Raw genomic sequence first — 26566 nt, 5'->3', positions numbered from 1 at the left:
TATTTGCTATCTTCTATAATCTTTCTATAAATGGAATATATAAATCACAAATTTTTAACGTGGTCTCAGATTTTTTGACCCCACTGTATATCCTTTTACAAACAAGTCCTGGCCCTTAATATTATATTGGTGTTGCATAAACGGACAGATTGTTTCAGTTTTCAAGGTTATTCAGACCGAGAGCACAGCACACCGGTTTTGCGGATATTACAGTAAATGTACAGGAAGACAGCAGGGTGTAGGTGGGGGACGGCCTCTATGGGTGTCTCTGTACATTAGGAATTGCTGTTTGACGCTTGCGTCTGTCAGCGATATGGAATCTGTGCCTATCTCAGTGATAGTTCTATTTATAATTCTGGAATAATATCCGTCAGCTCAGAAGTTTATTTTAAGCTTGTGGATCTTTCTGTATTACAAGTTCGATTGAGATTTCTGCTATAAAATCTGTGCAATATTCATGAAATATTAAGTAAATATGAATATATGTGTACTGATTTAACAGTCACTCTTAGTAATCATTCAGTTATTATTTCATCTTCTATAACCACTTCATCCAGTTCAGCGTCACAGTGGATCCAGAGCCTAAACTTCTACAAGTTTTATTATTCAGTAGCAGCTATTTCAAGATTTACCACAGAACTATAACTCAAGAGGTGAGAACAACCTAGTGCGTAGCAATATGTGTTCCAAAGAAGACACAAGTATTATGTCATGGTTTTGTATAAACAACCAAAATGCTGGAACAATAATTTATCATGATAAATCATAGATCATAAAAATGATCATAAAAGTAACAACAGTCATCATTATTATATTCCCACAATGGGACGTTACAGATGTTTGCAAGAAATTTCTAGGATATCATGTTTAGAGGCCCACATATTTCCTGCTGTCTCTCTTAAAATTAACTTGCACTTTACAAACTATGAACTTTAAACATATATATATATATATATATATATATATATATATATATATTTCTGTATTTATTTAAATATTTACATGTAAAGTCTATATTATATTTAAAGCTAACAAAATAACATAGTGTTTGTTAAATATTCTTCAGAAATGTAAGAGTTAAATGGGTGATAACTTTTTAAAAATTATTATTATTATTATTTTGTTTGTTTGTTTGTTTGTACAAGCTGTGTTGCCAGATCTACTATATACACAAAGTCTCATTTTAGTAAATAATCATAACCTTTCTGGTACTATATAGAACTATTTTTAAAGGCACTTTTCAAATGGTTTTATGAGTATTTGGTGTTCTATAAAAACTTTACCCAGTAACTATTTTAGGGTACTGGTGGATACATACACTTGACATACAGTTATTGAAACAGTTGAAATCATTTTGATTATTATACCCCACTAAAGTGTCACAGCACACATGAAACATTCTAGTTTCTATTTCATAACATTTGGCAACAATTGTGTCATACAAATACATTGAAAGCTAAAATGTAAATGCATAGAATACATACCAATAGTTGTGAACAGCAGTGGTTCTCTACACTGAGAGTGCTGGTGTGTTGGCAGGTTTAGAATGAGGGGTCTTTATTAAAAACATTACTGTACATCATATCTGAAGCAGTGACACATTCCTGACCTTTTAGGGTTAACTGACAGCTGTCTATTGCAAGAACATTAGGCTGTTGTTGTTGTGGAAACGCACATGTTTAGAGGAAACCAGAGGCCAGTTCTTGTCCAGAATATTGTATGTGGGAGTATTATTTGCAGCTTCAAAGCTAATTTTCCTATAAGAGGCGAAGGGTATGGTACAAAATGGGGCCGCTTTTGCAGGGCGACAATTGCCTTCAAAACATTAGTGGGAGGATTTGTTTTCTAGCACTTAAAGTTAACGGACAAAGAGACTATTTAGGACAGCGCTAAGATATGTTTAATTTATCTGATTAGACAAGATGAGAAGGTCAATGAGAGCAAAAATGAATAAATGACCATTGAATGGAGCAGTCCCCCCCCCCCCCATATATATATATATATATATATATATATATATATATGTTATATATATATATAATATTGTCAAAACGATATGTCAATCTTCAGTACTTGGTTGGGAATCCCTTTGCTTTAATCACTGCCTTGATGCGACGTGGCATTGAGGCAGTCAGCCTGTGGCATTGCCTGGGAGTTATGGAAGCCCAGATTTCCTTGATGCTTGCTGTCAGCTCCTCTTTGTTGTTGGGTCTGGTGGCCCTCATTTTCCTCTTGAGAATACCCCATAGATTCTCAATGGGGTTTAGGTCCGGAGAGTTGGCTGGCCAGTCAAGCACTGTGATAGCATGGGCATCAAACCAGGCTTTGGTGCTTCTGGCGGCATGGGCAGGGGCCAGGTCCTGCTGGAAGATGAAATCTGCATCTCCATACAGATCGTCAGCAGAAGTCCTCTAAAACATTCTGGTAGACTGTTGCTGCGACCTTGGACTTAAGAAAGCAGAGTTTACCAACACCTGCACCAGACATTGCACCCCAAATCATGACTGACTGCGGATATTTCACGCAGTTTGGGTTCTGTTCCTTACCCGTCTTCCTCCAAGCCCTTGGACCTTGATTCCCGAATGAAAGGCACACTTTACTTTCATCAGAAAACAGGACCTTGGACCACAGGCCAACGGTCCAGCCATTCTTCTCCTTGGCCCAGTTGAGACACTTCCTATGTTGGCTCAGGTTCAGAAGTGGCTTGACCCGAGGAACCCGACAGTTGTAGCCCATCTCCTGGATGTGTCTGAATGTGGTGGTTTTTGAAGCTGTGACTCCTGCCTCATTCCACTCTTTCTGGATCTCTGCCAGATTCTTGAATCTTCTCTTTTTGACAATGTGCTGAAGCCCACGGTCATCTCTTTTGCTGGTGCATCTTCTCCTGCCACATTTTGTCCTTCCACTAGACTTTCCATTGATATGCTTGGACACAGCACTCTGTGAACAGCCAGCCTCCAAAAGCTATGAACTTTTGTGGCTTACCCATCCTATGGAGGGCATCAATGAAGTTCTTCTGGCCAGTTGTTATGTCTGCAGTCTTCCCCATATTGAACTGAACTGAGACAATTGAACCAAACTGAAGCAATTTAATGACACCTGGGAAAACCTGTGCAGGTGCTTTGAGTTTAGTAGATGATTAGTGTCACACCCAGTTTAAAACATTCATGCCCTGCAAAATTTGGGCTGAGTTCTCCACAGTATTCAAATTTTTTGAAAACCTGTTTTTGTGGGTTTTATGAGCTGGAAGCCCAAATTATGTGAAAATAAACAAAAAAAACAAAACTTGAAATCCTTTAAATTGTAGGCCCTGAATCTATAATCTATAAGTGTTTAACTTTTTGAATGGAATTATGGAAATTAATCAACTTTTCCTTGATATTCTAATTTTTTGGAAGGAGTCTGTAGTCCACCAGCCAAAAATATCCAGGCAACGTTGTCCTGAGGGCAGTACCCAGTGACAACTGAAGGACTAGAGGATAACCAACACTCCACTCATACCAGTGCAACACACACTAACACCCCATCAGTGTCACTGCAACATTTAGTATAATCCACAGACAGAATGCAGAGAAACAAACTTCAGTCTGTAATTGTAGAACTTCAGAGTGCTCCTGTATGGTGAGTGGATTTGCAAACCACGTTACAGAATTCCCATTTGTTTAAAATCTGATTCATCAAAAATGTTGTATAGTCTTATATTGAGTACCTTAATGGCCTCAGCCTAAAACAGTTCAAAATCAGTTTTACTGATTAGTTATATTATATTAGTCATCTGTGTTTGGTTTCAGTCATTGCCTTAATACAAGGGTCAATGTCACTCCAACAGACTGAGTCCTGCCAGTGGTGCATCTGTGCCCAGTGAATATATATCAATAGCTGATGTTCGTGTACAGTTCTTTTACACTAGTGGGAACATATATTAAGAACTAGAAACATTATGTTAAGGTCCAAGCACCAGAAGTGTTGAAAAATATATAATGTTTGCCTGAATTTATCTTCAAGCAATAAATATTAGTGTCTTGCATTAATGCCTTACACCAAATGATGTTTAATGCAATTGCAATGCCACAGACAAATTTCAAATGTCAAAATATAATCATGAGAAATTTTTTTAAAGTTGTGACTCCCTCCTTTCATCTTGATTGTTTGCATGAGGTTGTTGTCTTTTTAATCTGATAAACTTGGTCACGTCTAATTTTATAATGGGTGTTCAGTATTGGTTCTTGACCCTTCAAGATCCTCAGTGTTATCGGTGACTAAAAGCCTCATTGTCTTCAGACGTAAGAAAGTGTCAGACTTTATTTTAATAGTTATTCAGAGTCTTTTTAGAGACTTCAAGAATGTGATCAGCAAATCAGATCTGACTGTTCATTTTATGTTTTGGGTTGGGTTTTTCTTTCTTCTCTCTTTCTTTCTTCCAACTGGTGATGAGACTCCACCTCACCAGTTGCTACAGTTGGTGTCAGTAGGGGAATGTCTTTGCCCCTTTCCTTACCAGAGGAATAGTACCACAGGATGAGAAGATCCAGGACTGGACAGGTTGCTATGGAACTAAGGAGGAGGAATACAGCTGTGTAAGGAGAGCAGCGGCTTTGACACAGAGGGAGAGGTGATGACATTTAATGGGGACTACGTTGGTGCTGCAAGGAGAGCGATGAAAGGGTGCAGAAATGGCATCCAGTGTTGGATTCAGTGGCGATGCTTCAGGGCTGGCTGGAAGAGCATCATCAGCAGAGAGAATACACTTTGCAGTGTTATAAGGACTACCCAATGTATCTTTGTGTTGATTTATCATATGTTTGAGTGTGGCATTACGCTGGCAACATTTTGGCACAAGAACATCCAGTTGTAGCTATCAGCCTATTAAAATTTTAATTAATTTACTTCATTTTATAATATACAAAAGTGTTTCTTTCACAGTTATGGTTTCACAAGACTAAAAATTATATTTTAGAACTTTTAAGCCTTGTTTTAAACTGTTTAATAGTACAATGTCAGCTCTCTTAAAGGTGACCAAAGATATTCGGTTTGCATTTGATTCTGGTAAATGTACCCTTCTTTTCCTGCTTGATCTTAGTGCTGCATTTGATGTCCTTGATCACTGTATTCCCCTTGACAGACTTGATCACACACTGGGTCTTGGTGGAGAAGTGGTGAACTGGTTCAAGTCCAAGAAATGAGATCACTGTGTTAGACAGTACAGTGTGCCAAGGCCAGTGAGAGGATGAGAGTGTTAGAAGCTGGGTTACGGAATTGGAGCTGTTCCCCCTAATGCTCCCCAGGATGTTTGCAACATTTGAAGTAAGCCCTCCTTTTGCTTTGAAAAATCCATCTTTGCACTGACAAATCAAATAAGGCATAAAGGATTTGGTTGTTTAAACCAACTGTGGTTTCAGATCTGTTTCTGTTCATTCATTCACTAATTCAGCGGAAAGTGGGAACACATACAGGACGGGCACTAGCACATCACAGGGCAACACACACTCACAAATATGAAAACTTTTGAGTAGTCAATCCACACACACCAAACTCCTCACAGACAGTGACCTTGAGTGGGGCTTGAACCCACCACCCCAAGACCCTGTAGCTGTGTGACAGTGACACTAACTGTTGTGACACCATGTCTCCCAGATCTGTTTCATCCATTCATCCATCCATTATCTGTAACCGCTTATCCAATTTAGGGTCGCGGGGGGTCCAGAGCCTGCCTGGAATCATCGGACGCCAGTCCTTCACAGGGCAACACAGACACACACACATTCACTCACACACTCACACCTACGGACACTTTCGAGTCGCCAATCCACCTGCAACGTGTGTTTTTGGACTGTGGGAGGAAACCGGAGCACCCGGAGGAAACCCACGCAGACACGGGGAGAACACACCAACTCCTCACAGACAGTCACCCGGAGCGGGAATCGAACCCACAACCTCCAGGCCCCTGGAGCTGTGTGACTGCGACACTACAGCTTTACTCTTCCAGGTCCTGGCCCCAAGTAAATATCACTGATAACAGCTGGACAAACTCCCTCATATCATGAGGAAGAAAACTTGTAAGGAACCAAAAAGGGGGATTCATCGTCCACTGGTCAACAACAGAGCAAATATATAAACTGTATAAAAGCCAAATCTAGTAGAACTTCAAAAAATGTTTTGCAACTTAAGGCAACTGAGTGAAAAAATTGTTAAATAAAAATTTATTTTGAGTGAATAAATTATTATTGTGGTTTTCCAAAAGCTGAAATAATTCAGGCCTGTTGCTTTACATACTCAAAAACAAAAGTCAGTACATCAAGTATGTATAAAGCCAGACTCTGAAATTTTTAATTCAATTCAACTTTAAATTACAGTTTTTCCTCAGTCGCTTTGCATCATCTTTTATATTTTGCTCAACATCATGTGCATTTCTCAAAAATTTTCGTACTAACAGCACCACAGGGTGGATTACTGGCAAATGCCTGTTATTTGCACAAAATATGGGACATGCTCATTCTGGGACATGAACTAAAGTCTCTATGTCAATGAACATGTCTGTGTCATTAATACGACAAGATCTTCTGTCACTGATTATGAACAAGACAGGCAAAATGTTTGGCCACATTGTCAGTACATCAGTACCTCTGTAAGTGTTTTCTGGATGTTTTTATGACTGTGAAATTGCACTAGGCTGCATTGTACTTGACAAGATTTATATTTATGCTGTTTACTAATTGTACTGTAGGTCAATGATAGACCGTGTCGTTATGATATAGAAAAGAAAGACAGGACTGTTTATCCAGCCTCCACAGGCATCTGCTATGATGTTCTCACATGCTGCATCCACAGCAGCCAGCAGGGACATCTGAGTATGTGGCTGGCTCCTTACTTATTTCAGGTTGTTGACCCTGATTATTTCCTTGTTCTTCCATTGTCAGGAATTGTAACACTACACACTGTCTATATATGTTTGGCAGCTGAATGTTCATGAGCTGCGCCTCTGAGCTATTTACAGAACTGGTTGATAATTGTTTGGTCTAAAGCTTCAAACACTTCCCTTTATCAGTGAAAGTCATGATTCACCTGAGAGCTACTCATCAGTTCACTAGACATCCACCAAAAATGTCCAACAGAAATGTACAAAATATACCTCACAGCTCATGAAAACTGGATCAACATTTCTGACCGTAGTGACATAGGCAATGGACTAGTGCCTGGATGTTTTGGGTTGGGGTTGAACTGTTCAACAGAGAACTAGTCTAATAAATTCTGATCAACGAGATAAAAGCAAATGATTTTATAAAAAAAAAGAGGAGACAGCTGTACAAAATCATCTGCATGATTAAACCAAAGCATGTGCCGTTTGTCCAAAATGAATCAGAAAAGGCTTTTATGAGGTGCACAAGTAACTGTAGATGATGTGGAGTTTGAACAATTAATTTTGAGAAACTCAGTCCTCATCTGAGAAATAGTCCGAAGTGACTGGGAAAAACTATAATTTGAAGACATAAATAAATACGGCACTTTAAATTTAGCAAATTGTTTTTAAAAAAAATACACATGAACACAAAAGCATATTTCAACCGATTTCATGCTAAATTTATTAAATGTATTAACTTTGCCATTAAAGACATAACAACAAAATAAAAATAATTCAACTCTAGGATCTATAGTTTTTGTTGCTTTACACCACACCTCACCCTTGACACTCTTTGCGCAAATTATTCAGCATCTGTGTTGAAAGAAGATAAAGCAAAAATTGTTTTCACTTTACAGACATTTTGGAATACTTACAAGAGTAAGGCATAATTAGCATGCAAATGGGGAGCATAGAAAATTAAGTTTGACTTGAATTAACTAATAAGCATCTCTCTGTTTTCTCCATTTTAAACTTAGATAGATGCCTTTCACCCTGTTCTTCAGTGATTAGTACCACTGCAGGTCAGGTATAAAATGGCTAGTGAGTCATCCTCCGCTCTCCAGTGACACTGACTAAGTTCTTTGCGGTCTTCCACTGAGCAATGTTGACCATTCTCTCACAGTTCACTTCTCAGAAGTATTTTTTTTTTAACACCCAATAATGTTACCCTCGCCTATTACCAATATGTAATTTTAATGTTCTAAAAACTGTTCACTCTTGTTCTCAGCTCCTTATATTACTAACTATTTGGAGTGAGTTACAGGCATCAATTTTATGTTTACAAAATAAAACCAATTAGGTCAACCTCATTTTTATTGTATTTTATAAATGTTCCATCTTGTCCTGAAATGAAGTTTGTATCTTAAGCAGCTAATATGGAATTACTTCTCATTTACAGAAATGCAATCTAATCTGTCCATTTTGAATTACAATCAGACAGACAAACTGTTTATAGCCTCTCATAATTTTGTTTAACTAAAAGTATTTTCGGCGGCATGGTGGTGCAGCAGGTAGTGTCGCAGTCACACAGCTCCAGGGACCTGGAGGTTGTGGGTTCATTTCCCGCTCCGGGTGACTGTCTGTGAGGAGTTGGTGTGTTCTCCCTGTGTCTGCGTGGGTTTCCTCCGGGTGCTCCGGTTTCCTCCCACAGTCCAAAAACACATGTTGGTAGGTGGACTGGCGACTCAAAAGTGTCCGATTGTGTGAGTGAATGTGTGTCTGTGTTGCCCTGTGAAGGACTGGCGCCCCCTCCAGGGTGTATTCCCGCCTTGCGCCCAATGATTCCAGGTAGGCTCTGGACCCACCATGACCCTGAATTGGATAAGCGCTTACAGATAATGAATGAATGAATGAATAAAAGTATTTTCATAATGCTGATGTGATTGTGCAGAGATATTGGCACTGATTAATGATAGTTTTTTTTACTTTTTTTACTTTTCCATTATGTTCTGTTAATAATCTGCACCTTGTGTTTTCACAAGCAAGCTCAGTAGAATCTGAATGAAGAATAGACTGAAGCCACTAAACTCCTCCAGCAGCCCACGGATTTGCTGCTTAGCTGTTTGATTGCTCATCAAATTTCTCCTAAACTGGGCACACTTTCTCCAAACTCTTGCATGACTGACTCTCTCACTTTGAGTCTCACTCTGAAAAAAGTAAACGAGAAAGAAAGTTAAACACATTAGAGGTCTCTAAAAAGAGCCATAAACTTTAATCTTATCTCTGCGGGTTTCACTCGGCCTGTTATTATAACTGCTTTCAAAGAATGAGTCAGTGTCCTATGAAGATCTTTGCAAGTGTTAATTCAGTCATTTGTTGTGATAGATCAAAATAGTTTGTTTTATAAATCCCAGCCACACAAATACAACATTTTTACAAATTTAAAAAACAAAATCAAAGAGCAGTATGGATAAATTGCATTTAAGTTTATTAAATACATAAAACAAGTTACTTATAAGGCTGCCAAGGGTGACAAGGCAGCTCTGTTCCTGCAATCTGTTCAGCTGTAATTGATTCTGATGTTGATCAACTATTGATTATTTAATTAGGCGCTGTTCATACTGACTGTAGTTGTAATCTTACCTTTATATGAAATCCTTGAGAATGCAGAAAAGCCAGTTCTTTGGTTGAGATTGGAAAGACTCAGGGATCAAATATTGACTGATCCTTTTACATTAAATTTGTTCAACCAAGGGGTGTGTGTTTGTTTGTGAATGTGTGTTTAAATGTGTGTATTTAATGGTATATCTAATGTATCTTTCTTTGCTCTTGGAAGGAGAATATAAAGTTTTCTCAGTTCCTCTTCCCATTCTGAATCAACAGAAGGTGTTTGTTTCTGTGTGTGCTTTAGAGAGTGACAGAGCGAGAGAGGGAGAGAGTGTGTTTATGTGTGTGTGGGACATGATTACAGCTGCATGTGCCTTCCCATCCAAACTGTAACAACAATAGGAAGTTGTTGTTTTTTTCTTTTTTTTTTTTTTTCTTTTTGACATATGTGGCAAATATAGCTTGTTTGTAAACCCCTGGAAGGTGTAGATCAATTATGTCCATTAGGAAAATACAAACCCTAATTGAAATTACAAACAGAAATTGAAAATTATCAAGGACTGTATTGTCCTTTCAGTGAAGACTTTCTGCTCAGAATGAGGTGTAATCCAGAACAAGGATTAATCTTTTCTTTCAGAAAACCAGTCATTACGTTTGGATTTAGGTGAAATATTAAGATCTGGGTTACTTGACAGGGATTAAATGTAGTGTGCATATCTGAAAATTGTACTACACTGATAAGAACTAGATACAATCTCTATACAAATAACCCCCAGAGACTTAAGGTATTACTTAATCAACTTTATAGTTTTTTGTAACTAAATACATGCAGCACAATCCAGAAAAACATTGTCCAGAGGACATGAGCAGTAACAGAATAATTGAATAATTCAGTAAATAATTATACCTGCAACACTAATTTTATATTTAATACTTAGTAATATCTTTACTGATTTCCTGATTACGAAGATGACGAAATCAGTCACAAACCTCAGGGTGAAGGAAATGAGGTCACGCTGACTCTGTGAAAGAAGCCCTTGGAGGCCAATGACAGGACCTGGTCCTGACAAAGCAGGAAGTGGTGGGTGGGGGACTGTTGGTGCTGATGCCTTGTAGTGTGTCATCACTGTGGGGAAATCCCAGGTGACCCCCTGCAGGACGAGAGGGAATCTGGGGATTCCTCTGACAGATGGATTCTCTGTCTCAGCTCATGGAAGAAACAGAGATGGCCTTCAAGCAAAAACATAATTACTCACAACTTTCCTCCTGTAACCAAGCCACCCTTGGTTACAGGTGTATGTAATGTGAAGTTTAATAATGGACAAGCATCAGTAATTAAAAGGAGAACTGCTCAAATGAAATAAGATAAAGTGATAGAGGGGAAATGAGAGAAGAGAGGCTATCTGTGATTGTTGGCCTTAACACAGTAGTTTAGTAAAGAAAGAGAAATTCATTCAATCTTTAATTGACTTCAGCAGCTTATCCAGTTCAGGGTCACGGTGTTAGCCTATCCACCCTGGACAGGGACTCAGTCCATCACAGGGCACCACACACTCATTTTCAGAAAGAAAAACATGTAACACAAATGTACGTATGACACAGTATCATCAACAATGCCAAGTATGTGCTGAGCACATCGATGATGTGGTTGGTATATCATGGTGGGTAGCACTGCATATTAGGGATAAATTCCTTTCTTTTTCTTTCAAACTGTGCCAGAACAATCAGAGCCCTTGAGCAAGATTCCTAACCCAACTACCACCTGTTGATTTAAACGATTCAGTTCTAAGATGCTCTTGATAAGAGTGTTTACCAAATGCCATAGAAGAAATGAAAATTGACATAATTACGTAACATGATGGGCTCAGCCAATTTCCTGATTCAAATGCGTAATCAAACCTGTTTAGACAGTGGACTTGACATTATTTACACTTACCCTTTTTGCACGATGAGAAAACTATGAATACCGAATTTATATTAAATGTATAGGATTTCATAACTATGGGTTAATCAATTTTGGAATTTTAAAGTAAAAAGTGAGAATTACGCCACAGTCTCTGAAATCTCTCTCTCTCTCTCTAAACAAAAAAAGGTAAATCAGATGAACCACATGATTTGAATATCAAAGTTGGTCCTTGAAGTGTAAAAGTCTAAGTTGTGGCTTGAATGAAACCAGCTTACCAGCTTCTGATATGTTTGCTTTAATGCTCCCCCAGTTTAGAAAAAAAACATGAACATATACATAAATAAAACATGCTTATGCTGCCTCCTTTTAAATAAAGCTCTGATACAAGACTAAGCAAACATTTGTACTTTCACTTGGTTGCTGTCTCAGTGGCCTGGTTGTTTATTGGTTTTGCTTGTGAATGTTGTGTGGGTTGCTTTACAAACGTATGGTTTTGTAGTGGTCTATTAGTGTGGTATAAATATGGAATTTGGCCAGCAAATATCATGAGTCATGAGTCACATTTAGGTCTGAAGGGTTTTCTGATGGCTGCATACATTTCATTGTACTGAGATTCTATTGATTTGATTTATGTATAAATTAGACCATGTAGTTCATATACTCATAAATATATTACACAGCATTATTTTTTATTGGTACATATTTTATGTTTACCATCGTAGTATTTACCCTGCAGCTTCCATCTACAGTAAATTGTATACATTTTTAATATACGGTTGAGAGAATGTGATATTATTATCATTATTATTAATAATTTAAATGTAATACCTGTGTTTATCTAATTCAAATTTACACATGCCTTTTAAATTTGCATTTGTAAATATAATATACAAATATTCTCAAATATTAATATTTTATTATACACAGTTGTATAAACCTGTGATGTCTATGGCTACATCACCTTTTGTTTTTGTCTTGTTATATGATTAATGATGTCAGTAATTAAAGATCAAAAGATAAGTATAAAGATAAAGATCAAAAGCTTCAGCTGTTTAATCTGATTAAAGTATTGTTTGCAGAGAAGCAGCCCTGTATGCTGCTTCTCCCACCTCCATACTTGACTGTGGGTTTGCAGTTCTTTTGAATCACAAAGGCAACCTTTCTTTCGTTCTCTGAAACTTACAGAATGAATTCCAGAGCTTTGTTTTTGTTTTGTCTGGGCAGAATACAGTGTTCTGAAAGAAACTTCATTATTTCTAAATGCTCATATGCAAATATTAGACATTTATTGTTGCAGTGTTCTCTGTTTATGTTCCTCCTTTGTTCTTTGTTCTTATGTTCCTCCTTTTTTCAGGTCCTTGCACATTTTTGATGGGTTCTTTTTTTACTTTGTCATTAAGCTGAAAGCACACTGTGAAAGGTGGGGTGGCAACCATATTTAAGATTATTAGTTCTGCTTCCACTGAATTTTCCTCTTGCTTACTGAACTGATAACGCTGACAAACATTATGTTAAAAAACATCTCAAAATAATTTGTACTTCATATGTCCAAATACAATCCAGATACAAAACAACGGTTAATGAAAACAAATTAGTTCAAATTATATTCATTGTGTGTTACCTGGTACATAATTAACCAATTAGAGAGATCAAAGTTTGTATTTTAATAGAGATAAGCATAATAATGTTTGTGATTTTGTCTCAGTTCATAAAAAAACCAACAACAACAAAAAAACAAACAAACATTGTTTTGGTTTTTGTTTTCTTTCCTCAGACTGGCTTAAAGTCCTTGTGGGAAAATTCTGAGGATGTGGTTTTGGCTGTAAAACTTGGCTGACAATCAGTGTTAACATATAAAAGGGTGACAAGAAAAAAAGTCATCATATATGCAAAACTGTTTAATTAAATTAAAAAGTATAGATCCATATATTTTTCACATTCTTACAATACAGCTTTTAAACAGGAAATCATCACAAGAAACCAAAACATATTTGCATGTACAAATCACAAATACTGAGCATTATCATGATATTGGTGTTGTGTAAAGCAACATAAGTGCTTCAGTTTTCACAGTTATTCAGAATGAGAGCTTGGTTTTGCGGATATTACGGTAAACGTACAGGAAGACAGCAGGGTGTGGGTGGGGGATGGCCTCTATGGGTGTCTCTGTACATTAGGAATAACTGTTTTAAAAGCTTGTGTATGCCAGACTGACATACTGTGTCTGTACCTGTGAACATCCTGTTTATAATTCTAGAATAGAACTCAGTCAACTCTGAAATGACATAAGTCTAAGTTTAGCAAGTTCTTTATTTACAAATAGAAGAGCTATGCAAGCAATTTCAGTGTATGCGGTAAAGAGGCACTCTTTTGAATGAATGATTAAGTAGAGTTTGTAAGATCAAATCTTTGAAACGTTGTTGTCATCCAATGCAGTTCAGCATTGCTCATGTTGGTGTCATATATGTCTCTAGTTTTGTTCCACTGATAGGCCCTGCTTTTCAAGGACCCCTCATTTTTTGTTACCGAAGAACTGCTAATTAAAAGGCTCATGCTTGGATTTGCTTAAAAAGTAAATTTATTTTAAGGTTTCAAAAGAAATTTCAGATATGTGAATTGTGTTGTTTCTTAATGCAAAATTGCAAACCCTTATGAAGCTTATTATTTGGACAAGAATATCTACATTTAGTGTGTTAGCTAGGGCAGCACAGTAGTGCAGTAGGAGGCGTTGCAGTCACACAGCTCCAGGGATTTGGAGATTGTTGGTTCAAGTCCTGCTCCGGGTGACCTTCTGTGAGGAGTTTGGTGTGTTCTCCCCATGGGTTTCCTCCGGGTGCTTCGGTTTCCTCCCGTGGTCCAAAAAAACATGTTTGTAGGTGGATTGGCGACTCAAAGGTGTCCATAGGTGTGCGAGTGTGTATCATCCTGCGAACGACTGCCACCTGCTCCAGGGTGTGTTCCTGGATAAGCAGACAAGGAAGGAATCTTGGTAAAGCAATAATCCACACAATACTTTCACCCACCCATTAAAGGTTGAAAGATAAAGACATATGTCATTGATTCAAAGTGTCTTTTTAAACACCACTAAAGGCAACTTTATTAAAAATGATCAACATACATCTGAACATAAATAGTGCATCAACATAAAGGAAAAGAAAGTTATAGATATTCAATTTGACCTTTAAACTGACTTTCAGATGTTCCATCTCTTATCGCAGTGCTCCGGTGTGTTTAGAGGTTTTCCTGCTGTGGCACCCTGATCCTCATAATCATATAATACGTTTTTTTTTCTTAAGTATATGTCAAAGCAGGACAACACTAAAATGTACAGTGTTAGATTTAGGACAGATGTTAAGAGACCAAAACTCGAATTTAGTACATTTCTTTGATTTCTGACTTTTTCATATGTTCAGCTTTATTGTAAACCCATTTGAATGTCATTTTATAAGTCTGCCTCAACTTGCAGTCATTTAATCTAAATGAAGTTAAAATGTATGGAGTACATGTAATTAGGAAAATCAACAGTGGTTCTCTGCACTGCCTCATAACGAGATGTTTTTGTGTTAATCCGGGTTAATAGTAACATTTCTGAATATATCTGAAGCAGTGATACATTCCTAACATTCAATGGTTAATTGGCAAGCATTTGTTTAAGATTAAAGTATATTTTATTCGGGAAACTGTGAGATGTAAAGGAACCCAGAGGCCACTTGTTGACCAGAATGTTGCATGTGGGAGTATGATTTGCAGCTTCAAAGCTAATTTTCCTATAAGAGCTGGGGGTATATTACTAAGTGGGGCATGCTTTTCTAGTGCAACCGACTTCAAAATGTTTCTGGGAAGAGTTATTCTTTAGCGCTTAAACGATGGTAATGGACACAGAAATGGCAAAATGTATGCCTCAGCTCAGATTTTTTTGTCTGGATGGTTTTTTTTACTGACAAATCTAACTCCCTTTACATTGTATCTAAATTTCCGGAAGAATGAACCAGCAGAAGTTGTCATAAACACTTGAAATATTAGGTAAAATATTACAGAACTTTTTTTTTTTTAACAATTTTGTATTTTATTTAGTGTGACTTTTGTTTTTCGTTTTTTTTTTTTTGTCTAATTGAGCAAGTTATTAATGACAATGTATTTGACAGGGCATGACTATTTATTGTGTAGTGCAAAAATGTAGGCTGAGACAGAAATGGCTCCCTGATCCCTCATTAGAATTCTGCTATATAGTGAGACACTGTTTAGTTCCCTAAAAACGTAATTAGAGGGCCCTTTCGGACACAGCCTGAAACTTACAAAGTTAGGAAACGTTAGTCAATAATCAAATCTATTCCATAAATGCTGTACACATCTTTCTACCTTCAACAAAAATGAGGAAACATCGTTATCTGTTGTCTAAATTGTTGTCTTTTGTTGAGCTAGTCCTCACAGTAAGACACTGACTGACAAGTTTACAATCTTACTGTTGACCTCTGTATTAGCAGTGTGAAAGAAAGGGAATAGTGACTAGATGAACACAAGGTTCATTTTCATTTAAGAATTGCACTTTCCTATATTAAAAGTGCATATGAAAGTATCGTATTTCAGTCATTAACTGAGAGATGTAAGATATCAAGGTGGCATAGCAAGCAAGTTGTTTTTCTGTTTAAAAGCACCATGACATTTATAAACAATGTATGAATAGTTGACCAACAAACTGTTAAAAACAGACTTGCTAATCATATAAACTGCTTGACGCATTTGATTTCATGGTTTGCTATTTTCCATTTTGAGTTTTTTTGGTGCCTGAAACTTTTGTTAACGGCACTTTCACCCCACGCTCAGCCTGCCCTCCGACGCTTCATCATTTTAGCGAAGTGTTCGGAAAATAAGCACCATGACAAAATTCCTGTTTATAAAACAGGTATGGGCAGTAGAAGGTACCTATCTATAGGCAGTTAGAAACTTTTGTAGAGTAACACTGTTCTGATCTCTTAGACTAATATTCTACATCAGGTAGACTCATGTTGAGCATCTCAGTGGCTTAACCTTCAAACATTAAGTTCAAAATCACTTTTACTGACATGTTAGTCATCTGTAGTTGGTCTCAGTCATTTGAGTAATATACAGTTCATTTCACTTAGAAAGGCTGAGTAATTCTGTAGACTTTTCACTGCTGATGGTCTGCCACATGATGCAGCATGCTGCTCTGTGGACTACTGCTCCTGCACGACATGTCTGCAAGATCATGAATTAATTTCAGTTCTTCATTTTGAGTAAGGGTCTCACAATTTTATGTAGTTGTGTTCCGTCCCTGTGACATTGTGTTAACTTTAATATTGAACCTTGGGTTTTTATTTAGATATTTTATGCATGAATATGATGAGTATTACACTATGAAATATGCACATGACATTATAAAATTGAAGAAATAAAATGTGGACCTACATACAGAAGCTAGGGATTTATGCTCCTTGCTGGATTTATTAAAATTAACAACAGGTCAAGGTCCAGTGTAAAATGTAGTTTCTCATGCACTCTCAATGTCTATATCCCAGATACCAACTTTTTAAATATTAATCAGGGAGAATAAACAAACAGTCCTGGCAGTGCATTGTTTTTTATTTGTTTTATTTTAATGTGTGAATGTTGTGTTATAATGAGAATTAAATATTCAAATTAAATCTTGAAGCTGTATCAAATATTCATACCTACAATCAATTCAGACTGCTGCTTCTAACAAGATGTTTATTGAATGCAAAACACATTCTGGTGTTCAGAATACCATTTATATGGTAAATCCTAGGAATCAAACTGTCTCTTCCAGTACTAAAGTTGACACGGTGTCAGATATTTTCTTTGGGGTAAAATGCAGAATCTGTTTAAATATATGCGAAGAACAAATTCATATTCCTATGAGTTTAAATGTCAGTATACATATCTGAAAATGCTGAAAATGTGTGTGTTTCAGGCTTTTCTTCACAACCGCACTGAATGTTTTCATATGTGGGTTCAGAATAATTTGGTAATGACTCGAAATTTTATATGCCTTGTTAATACCAAGCAAATACAAGGTTGCCCCCTGCAGCAAAGCAGACATTCAAAATGGAGTGCCTTTAAATTTATGTCACCTGAAATCAAATGATCCTTAATTAAATAGGTTAATATATAGAAAAAGAAAATCTAAAATGCACGTGAATACATGTATTTTATTAAATATTGTACAAAATGTGTTCATTAAATAAATCTCAGAAAGAAAACATATCAAATTTTCAAAGATGCCGCAAGGAAGTTGTTTCTTCCAAATTGTTGCTTTATAGTGCCAATGGTGTGTGAGAGAATGAAGATGAAATCAAGACAAAGTAACACAACTGAGAAAATGGAGAGCAAGATAGAGTAAGATTAGATTAGAGTAAGAAAGAAGAGAGATTAAAAAAGTTCAGTACAAGTTGGTTTTCTTCATTATCCGTAAGAACTCCTGTTCGTTGATTTCTCCATCACCATCTCGGTCTGCCTCGTCTATCATTTCCTGACAGAGTGGAAAAGGGGATTTAAAACGATGTGGAACAAATCTTTAGACAGTCATCAGACAAAAACATTTCCCTGATGCAATCTAATCTGTACTGGTCGGCATCACATTTAATGGAACATGATACCTGGGTGTTTTTATTTATTTTTAATATAATACAGAATTGTTATGAAAATCATTGTTATTTTCTACAACCTCTGTATTTGAACACCTCATAAAATACTCATACTGACATCAGGTACACCTACCATGTAGTTGCACTATTTATATTTAAATAGACATGATATTCCATCTGTGGCTGCACAATTTATTCCACCTCATCCTTGAGTGGAAAGGGCCCGCCACAGGACCACTGTTCATTCTTAGTACAGCAGTGAGATAAATATGGAAATGTATGTGTAATTTGTGAATTTAATGCAATTAGTGAAATTCTTAACCCTGACTTAATGTTTAAACACACTTTAATATCATTACTAAAACTGTAATCTGTCATTCATTCATTATCTGTAAGCGCTTATCCAATTCAGGGTTCGCGGTGGGTCCAGAGCCTACCTGGAATCATTGGGCGCAAGGCAGGAATACCCCCTTGAGGGGGCATCAGTCCTTCACAGGGCAACACAGACACACACATTGTTTTGGACTGTGGGAGGAAATCGGAGCACCCGGAGGAAACCCACGCAGACACAGGGAGAACACACCAACTCCTCACAGACAGTCACCCGGAGCAGGAATCGAACCCAAAACCTCCAGGTCCCTGGAGCTGTGTGACTGTACTAAGAGTGTATATGAAGAATCTTCTGTGTTCTCCCTGTGTCTGTGAGACTTTCCTGCAGGTCTTTTTATTCATAGTAACATTTATAGAGCACCTTTCTAGATACCCGAGAAAACTTTAAAAACAACACTGCATAGAACGCCATTTCATTCAATGCTCAATACACATACACACTGGTCCTCTCATTAGTGAATGACCATCCCCCTGGAGGACTGTGATGGGCACTAGGGGGTTCACACCAGGACAGGTTTAGAGCAGCCAATTAGACCAATCTCCAAGTTTTTGGACTGTGGGAGACACAGGGAGAACACTGAAACTCTACACAGCCCTGAGAGGTGAACATGCTAACCACCAAGCCACTGTGCCATCCTCTGGCTTCCTCCCACAATCCAAACACACATGTTGGTAGGTGTATTGGCAGTGTAAAATTGTCCAAAGGAGTGGGTGTGTGAGTGACTGCTTGAGCGTGTGGTGCCCTGTGATAGACTGGCATTCTGTTTGTTTTCCTGCTTTGCTAACCCAGTGAACCTGGGTAGGTTCTGGAACCAGCTCATCACTTATGAAGGAAAAAGAAATGCTGTAATAAGAATTATTCATCACCCTAAAAATATGTGGTCAGTGAATGTCATATGGTAATCCATTTCCAATGATGGATGGTATGTGGGAGACTTCCAGAGTTCACTTACCTGGCAAGTGTTTATAATAAATGGCCAGGGCGAGGCTGACATAGTATTTCATTGTTTCTCCTTTATATATCTCCTGAACATATGTAATTTTTCCTGAATATTTTCTCACATTACCAGACTGACCTGTAGTTCCTCATCTGTGAGGTTCTCTCCAAGTTCCTTGGCCACACGTTTTAGATTTTTAAATGAAATTTTGCCTGTTCCATCATCATCAAACAACCTGAATGCTTTCAGGATTTCTTCTTTAGAATCTTTTTCACTCTGTATGGAAAAAACAATCACAAAAACAGCAAGCTATGACACCGTTTCACTTTGCTCTACAAACAAACAATAAATAAATAAATTTGCTGGCAATATATACACATACATGTAGACAATGCAAGTCATAGAGGGACATTCAGAAAAGTATACTATATGCAAATTGTTTATTATGCTAAGTGTACATATAAATTTTGTTGGAATTATATGCGATGCTAATTTTAGCTCTGTGATATTTTTATCATGCATTTCTCTTTTCTGTCTACTTAGAAAATGCACCATTTTCTGTGTCATCATGGAGAGAAAGTCACTGAAGTCAATAGTGCCTGAGCCTTCTTTATCAATGTCAGCAATCATTTTCTTTATCTCCTCCTTCTTTGGCTCAAAACCAAGAGCTCGCATAGCAACCTTAATGAGAGAAAAGATAAATGAATAAGTAAATAAAAATCAAATACCCAGATGTTATTTGGTTACACTGTTCTTATGCCTGACTAATATATAAACAATTAATACAAATGCTTATTTATATATCATTTCTTTTTGTATACATTTGTTTTGTTTGTTTATTAAAGTGTACTGAGCACTACCTTAGTGGGGTTTTCAGATAATTTGACAAAATGCATTTAGCATCTCCCCTGTATTCTATTACCTTCAGCTCCTTAACGTCAATTGTCCCTGAACCATCGGTATCAAAGAGATCAAACGCCTCTCGGATCTCCTGTTTCTGTTCCTCTGTCAGCTCTGGTTTGGGTCCAGCTTTCTTTCGCTGGTTTGCTGCTGTACTGGGTTTTCTGAAGTTAGATGCCTGTATTAACACAGTGTGCTCATTCATGTTAAAGCGGTATATACACTCAATATTTACCAGTATAAAAGAAATATATATAATGCAAATAAACTGGCTTTATACATGGCACCCGAGTCCTATCACATTTATTGATTAAAAAATAGGGGGGGAGGGGGGAGTACAATGTATCAAACGTAAAACATAATACTAAACAAATTAATTGACTTCACTGTGTTAATATTTAAAACATATTTACACATATCAGCCATACCACAGGATGGTGTGTATGTCTGGCCTGCATTTAGAATGAGGCCCAATACAGGGTAAGGATGAGTGATTTGGGGAAAATAACTAACTGCAAATTTTCAGACCATTATTACGACTACAAGTTAAATTCCAACAATTATTTTCTGTAAATTAAGGTCAAGGCCTGGGGGCTATTCCACAAAGAAGGATTTCACAGTTAACCAGCTAACTTAAGCCCAAAGTCAAGCCTGTCCAATAGGAACAGAGCTTAGGGTGATACCCACTGAACATTACTTAAATTTGGGCTTAAGTTAACTGGTTAACTGAGAAATCTTACTTTGTGGAATACACCTGTTTTTAAAAACAAATAAACACAAACAACTCAGAAGGCTTTAATACTGAATGTAGAGGCCCAGGCTGTCATTTAGTTGTGGCTGTTGTCATGTACACAGCATAGTGTTTGGTTGCCTCTGATGGCTCTAACTGTGTTATAACCTTAATGTCCCCATTTACAACTTGGCTATGATTTAAACTGCAGCTCGTGAATGGAAAATTGCACTTTCAAATTGTGATTTCAATATATTAATTAATATTTTAGGCTTAATACCTGGCAGTTATCCAGAACAGAGATTATTTACACATCTATACGCATTTTAAATTTGCAGTAGTTTAATTTTAAGAGATAGTGGAGTTTGGAAAATGATCGTGTAAAATAATATTTGACAGTTTTTGGTGAACAGAACCACATAAAGTGACCTCGAGGAAAAATAAAGTAAATGTAGCATATATACGCTCTTTTAAACACTTCTCTGTCGTTGTGCACTTCTTTATAGTAAGGCCATGGGAGCAGAGACAACACTAAGCGTGTGTAAACACACATAGTGCTACTTATTTCGGTAAAGAAATACAAGTTTAGTGTTGCAGCACAACGCGTCCGGATAGACTCGAGGTACAGCAGCCAGGTTAGATTTAAATATAGCAGATCATTACTTCTGTTTAGTTAACTTAATAACAGAGCAAAACCAGAACACTAACATTAGTGGTAGCTATAACACAACAACCCAACCTTTACGTTAGCTCACCATCGCTAGCTGACTAACGTGAGCTAACAATAACATTTCTCAGGCGAGCGCTGCTTGAACTAAATTGGAACAATTTACATGTCACACCGCACTTTTCGCTTCAGATCACAGTGAGTGAGTGAGTGAGGGAAAGTCTTACCATGGTGCACCCTAAACAGTCAAGTTTTTCTTTAAATGAAACAAATTCAAACAGCCGTTAGGCTTGATCTAGAACTCAATGGTGTCAAACAACTTTTTTTAATGGGCGGGGTCACACGTTAAGTGACAGCCAAGGGGTCCAATTAAAATCGAGATTTATTCGTCGAACGCTACCATCGGACAAATCGAAGTAGAGTAGGTGGGACTTTGGGGGTTTGAGTGTCAGTTGTAGGTTCGTTTAGTGTGTCGCTTAGCAACAAGCAGCGGATTTAGTTGTAGTCCACAGAGCGCATGCGTGTTATCCACTACCTCCACCGTGGATGTGTGTACGGATTTCGGAGCTCGTTCCTTAGAAGGTCTGTGTTTTCACGTCGTAACTCGGTCACCTCCGTGTCCCTTAATCTCGGCCAGGCTTTGGCTGCTTCTTATGTTTACAGTATTCTTCCGGAGACGAGGATGGCCTGTTAAAAGAGCTTAAAACGACAAACTCGTTTATCTTGAGCCACCCATGGATGCAAGGGTACGTTGGTTGTAGTCATATGAGAAAGTGTTTTTTTTTTTGTATTTCTACGGGTTTAAAGGACAAAATTGTGATTTGGCAGTAGTCTAAAGTGTTTATGCCTATTTAGAGCATGTTTCTGGGTACCTTATGAATGTTATAATAACTGCATTAAAACATTTGAACACCGCACTCTTAACACGATGATTTTGTTGTGCTTTGCCGGCTAATGCATTGGTCGGGATGAAGGATGCGGGACCACTGGTGGCTAGTTTGGTGAACTACCATAATACAGACAAGCACTCTGGTGAAGTTAACTAGTGCACCCCAGGAGGAGGTTGGATTTATATAGTATAGTATGTACTAGAGAAACAGGTGTGAAAATGGAGTGTACTAAAAAGATTCACAGTGCATACTTAGAACTACTTAGAAGTCAAATTTTTGGGTATGGTAATGTTGGACACTTTTGTCACGCAGTCCAATGGGAAACCGAAAGGACTCCGTCCCATATAGTGCTCTGCTTAGTGCACGTAACAGATTATAAAACTAATACTATTACAGATGGTGGGTATTAAATGTTAGACAGAGTGATGTGAAGATTATATGGAATATAAATTGATTTATTGATTTATCTGCGATACAATGCACTATTTTAGTACAGAAATCAGTATTTTATTACAGAAACTGTGAACTGGGAGGAAGATATTTGAGTTTCAACCTTTGGAAAACAAAAACAGATAACAGACTACAGTGTCATGTTAGTAAGAAGCAGTGTGTAGTGTGTTAATAGGTTGTGTACTTGCCTGCCTCACACTTTTAATGTTTATATATAATGCATAGTAGTATTGTGTAGTAGACAGTCTGGGAGGCAGCTTTAGTCTTACCACCAGCTTCAGCACCATAACCTTGTATTTTGTTTCCATTGGTTCACAGATGTCAGTTCTGGGAATCAGAGCAATAAACCAGGGTCGCCATGTTGGACTCCAGCAACTGGAAGCCATGGCTGCTGCAACACATGCATTTTTGGGCCCTAGAAAAAGCTACAAGTTTATCCAAGATGAGATGACTGGGGAGACAGCACTGGTTTGCTCCTGTTACCGTCTGCTGGAGCAGCTGGAGCTCAGTAGCTCTGTGGGGCAGTTGCTCTACGAGACCACTGAGGCCCATCAGAAGACGGTGCATTCAGGCACAAGCTCACTGGTTTTCCTGGCAGGGATCTGGAGCAGGGTGGCACTGGAGTGTCTTAATAAAGGCATCTCTATTCCACACATTATAAGTAGCATGTCCCATGGCCTGGAACTCTGTGTGGAGGTCTGCAGGCATAATGCCTTAACATTGGAAGAGGTAGTTGGTAATGGTGCTTTATTGAAGGAACAGCGATGTGGTAAGCGTACAAAGCCTGATGATGGCTTAACTACAGAGGTTTCACTGAATGCAGAGGTGCTGACATCCACTCAGAACACTATTAAAGAAATGAACGGATTGCCTAACTTATCGTCCATCAAAGAGAAACTTCCTTCAAAGCATAGAATAAAACTTAAGCACAGCAGGCACTTCAGTTTAGTTTGCACAGAGACACAAACAGTGGAAGCTTCTTATCAAAGAAACCCAGACACATTTGATATAGTTAAACTAGCTGAAGCTGTCAGCCATGGATGTGAGGCCTCTATGAATTTAGTGATGGAGGCTAGCAGGATTCAATCTACATGTGCAAAACATAAAAGACATAAAGTTCTAGAAATTGATAAATTAGTGACATGCCCATTGGCAGGGCTTACTGAAAAGCACTCTTGTGTCCTCCATGGATATGTTGTTATGTTGTGCGTTGAGCAAGTATCAGTCGTCAAGCATTTCAAAGAGCGGACATTAAAAATTGGACTTGTGAGTGGCGATATGAGTGAGCAGTACCGCCATGTAGGTTTTTACAGGCCTAAAAAAGTCACATACATTAGTGATTGCTCTGTCCTGACGGGAGTCAGCCAGGAAGAGGAGTGGGTCTTTGGTGCTTTGGAAATAATTTTGAATCTCCGCATAGATGTTCTGCTTGTGAGTGGATTGGTCAATGCAACGCTTAAAGACCACTGCCTCAGTCACAATATTCTTATTATTGAGCATGTGAGGGTAAACATCCTGAATGACTTTGCTGTGACTACAGGAGCTATTCCCATTTCATACATCACACAGCTCAGTGAGCGATGTGTGGGTACTGGAGTCAGTGTAAAGGTGCTGAAAGAGTATCATGGTCAAGGTAAGAGTGAATCACTATTGAATGTCATTGCTAGTGGAACATCTCTGGTCACAGCAATCATCACCAGCTCAGTCCATGCTAAACTCCAGAGTCTGGAGGACCAGTTCTGGAGCTGTGCTTATCGCCTGCACCATGCAGTCAATGATGGGAAATTGTTACCTGGTGCAGGAGCTGCTGAATTGCTGTGCATTCACAAACTCTACAAACACACAGGGGTATCCAAATCCACTACAGCCAGCCAGAGAGAGGCTTCAAGAACTACAGCCCAATATGAGACCATGATCCTACAGCTGATGGCTGATGGCTGGATGGACTATGTCTCCACTCTCATGGTGAACACTGGTCAAGTCATGGGCAAAGCACAGGCATGGACATGCATAACACAGCACCTAAAATACTTTGAGAAAAGGAGCCCTCAGAGAACTGAGATGGCAGAGGATTTTCTGAAAAAATATTTTCACACATATGCGATACAATCATCGAGAGAAACAGAAGGACACAGTGCGGTGGAGAGAAACATTGAAATTGAAGGAGTGTATGATAATGTGACCGTAAAGTTTGAGGTTTGGAGAAGAGCTCTTGATCTGGTGTTCTTGATCCTTCAGACAGACACAGAGATAATTACAGGAATAAATGATCAGGAGAGTCAATATAGAGATCTCATGTTTCTTTGATGCTACCATTTTTAAACTTGTGATTTACAAAGTATACTAAAAGAAATTTCTATTTATTTGTATATTGAGCTTGTACTCGTTAAATTTTACATAATTTAATTTTTCAAAATAAGCAAATATATAAAATATAATAATAAAAAAAACAGTTCTAAATGAAATATAAACAGCAATTTCCACATAATCCATTGTCTAATGACCGCATAAGTGACGTTTGACATGGTTCTGGATATATCCATTTTACTGTTACGCAGAGTTGTTTTTAGGCATCATTTATATAATGGATGTTAAATTGTGTACTCTAACATGTGAATCACATTTTTGGGTGGATGAAATATTAATTAATTCTTGCTTTTCTAAGGGAAATATTATGGAGCAGAAATGTGTACCCATCAGAACGCTTTGTGACCCTTTTTTTCTTTTTGTAAGTCTTCCCTCTATAAATAACTGTGTCTTTGTCATTCAATATGTATTATGCCACTGTAGAGTGTTTTTGTTACACGGGTGGCACTGTGCAATAAAAGGTCAATTAATCAGTTGTATAAAATACACCAAAAATCTATACACCCAAAACAAATGGCCTGTATTTTTTTTTATAAATTGTATACAGTAACTGATAGAATGTCTCATATTATGTGAAAGAAAGCCATACACTATTTTTGTCCTTAATTACACATCATAAATTATAGGTATAATGAACTACAATTTGTAATTTGCAATATACATATTTTTATTTTTTTAATACTAAGCCCTTGTGGATGGATGCAAACTGCATTTCGTCGCTTTGTACTTGCGACATGTGCAATGACAATAAAATTGAATTCTGTTCTGTTCTAATTTGTGTGATGAACAGAGCCTAGATGGGTATGCCTCTCAGTTTGTTTTAATGAGCTGGTTTTGCACTAACCTACTTATTTAGCATTGGCTCAGTATTTAGAAATATGGATTTTTTTTAATTAGACAATTTTCTTTCAGAAAAGGTCTAACTGAATTTCGGTGCAAATTTGCAACTGCTGACCTTCTCTAGACAGGCCATGTTTTGATTTAGCTCAATTTTTGGATTCTCCATTAGCTATATTGGACAGGGTTAAGCAGAGAAAATACCAAACCTAACTAAGCACAAGTTTGAAGCTCGAATAATACAGAAAAAAATGCTGCCACCAGCTTAGTGGGCAAGAATAGGAAATTAAGTGATTTTACCACTTGTCTCCACTGAGAGGTGCAATTTTGTCCCACTTAATCTATTTGTCTGTCTGAAGGAAATTATGAAAACAAAAAAAAAGGAAATACAGTAATCTGTTTATTTGGGAAAATTTCCACACA

General features: G+C 37.6%; 2 protein-coding genes across 3 annotated transcripts in view; one reads left to right on the top strand and one right to left on the bottom strand.

Moving 5' to 3' along the window:
• Positions 1 to 25818, top strand: part of bbs12 (Bardet-Biedl syndrome 12) — a 59253-nt gene extending 33435 nt beyond the window's left edge. The window contains exons 1-2 of one of the 2 annotated variants that reach the window (XM_066667941.1): positions 22146 to 22345; positions 23258 to 25818. In XM_066667941.1, coding sequence (XP_066524038.1) covers positions 22334 to 22345; positions 23258 to 25246 — 2001 coding nt within the window. In that variant the 5' untranslated portion in view covers positions 22146 to 22333 and the 3' untranslated portion in view covers positions 25247 to 25818. Of the gene's footprint in view, positions 1 to 22145; positions 22346 to 23257 lie in introns of those variants that run through there. The other variant, XM_066667940.1, reaches the window with a different exon arrangement.
• Positions 17503 to 21973, bottom strand: cetn4 (centrin 4). The gene is made up of 5 exons (XM_066668118.1): positions 21827 to 21973; positions 20225 to 20380; positions 19855 to 19983; positions 19441 to 19578; positions 17503 to 17859 (listed from the first exon to the last, which is right to left on the bottom strand). The coding sequence occupies exons 1-5, from the start codon at positions 21827 to 21829 to the stop codon at positions 17770 to 17772; spliced, it is 516 nt and encodes a 171-aa protein (XP_066524215.1). The 5' UTR covers positions 21830 to 21973; the 3' UTR covers positions 17503 to 17769.
• Positions 25819 to 26566: the final 748 nt, after the last annotated feature.

Source organism: Hoplias malabaricus, chromosome 4 (assembly GCF_029633855.1).
Source record: "Hoplias malabaricus isolate fHopMal1 chromosome 4, fHopMal1.hap1, whole genome shotgun sequence".
Lineage (NCBI taxonomy): Eukaryota > Metazoa > Chordata > Actinopteri > Characiformes > Erythrinidae > Hoplias > Hoplias malabaricus.
The sequence above is the reverse complement of the archived record's forward strand: the minus strand, read 5'-3'. Positions and strand labels throughout refer to the sequence as shown.

Excerpts from the sequence above, each read along its gene's own strand:
- cetn4 (XM_066668118.1), bottom strand. Across the intron at positions 19,984-20,224 it reads TTGACGTTAAGGAGCTGAAG|GTTGCTATGCGAGCTCTTGG; the intron begins GTAATAGAATAC and ends TCTCTCATTAAG. Across the intron at positions 17,860-19,440 it reads TCACAGATGAGGAACTACAG|GAAATGATAGACGAGGCAGA; the intron begins GTCAGTCTGGTA and ends CCACTCTGTCAG.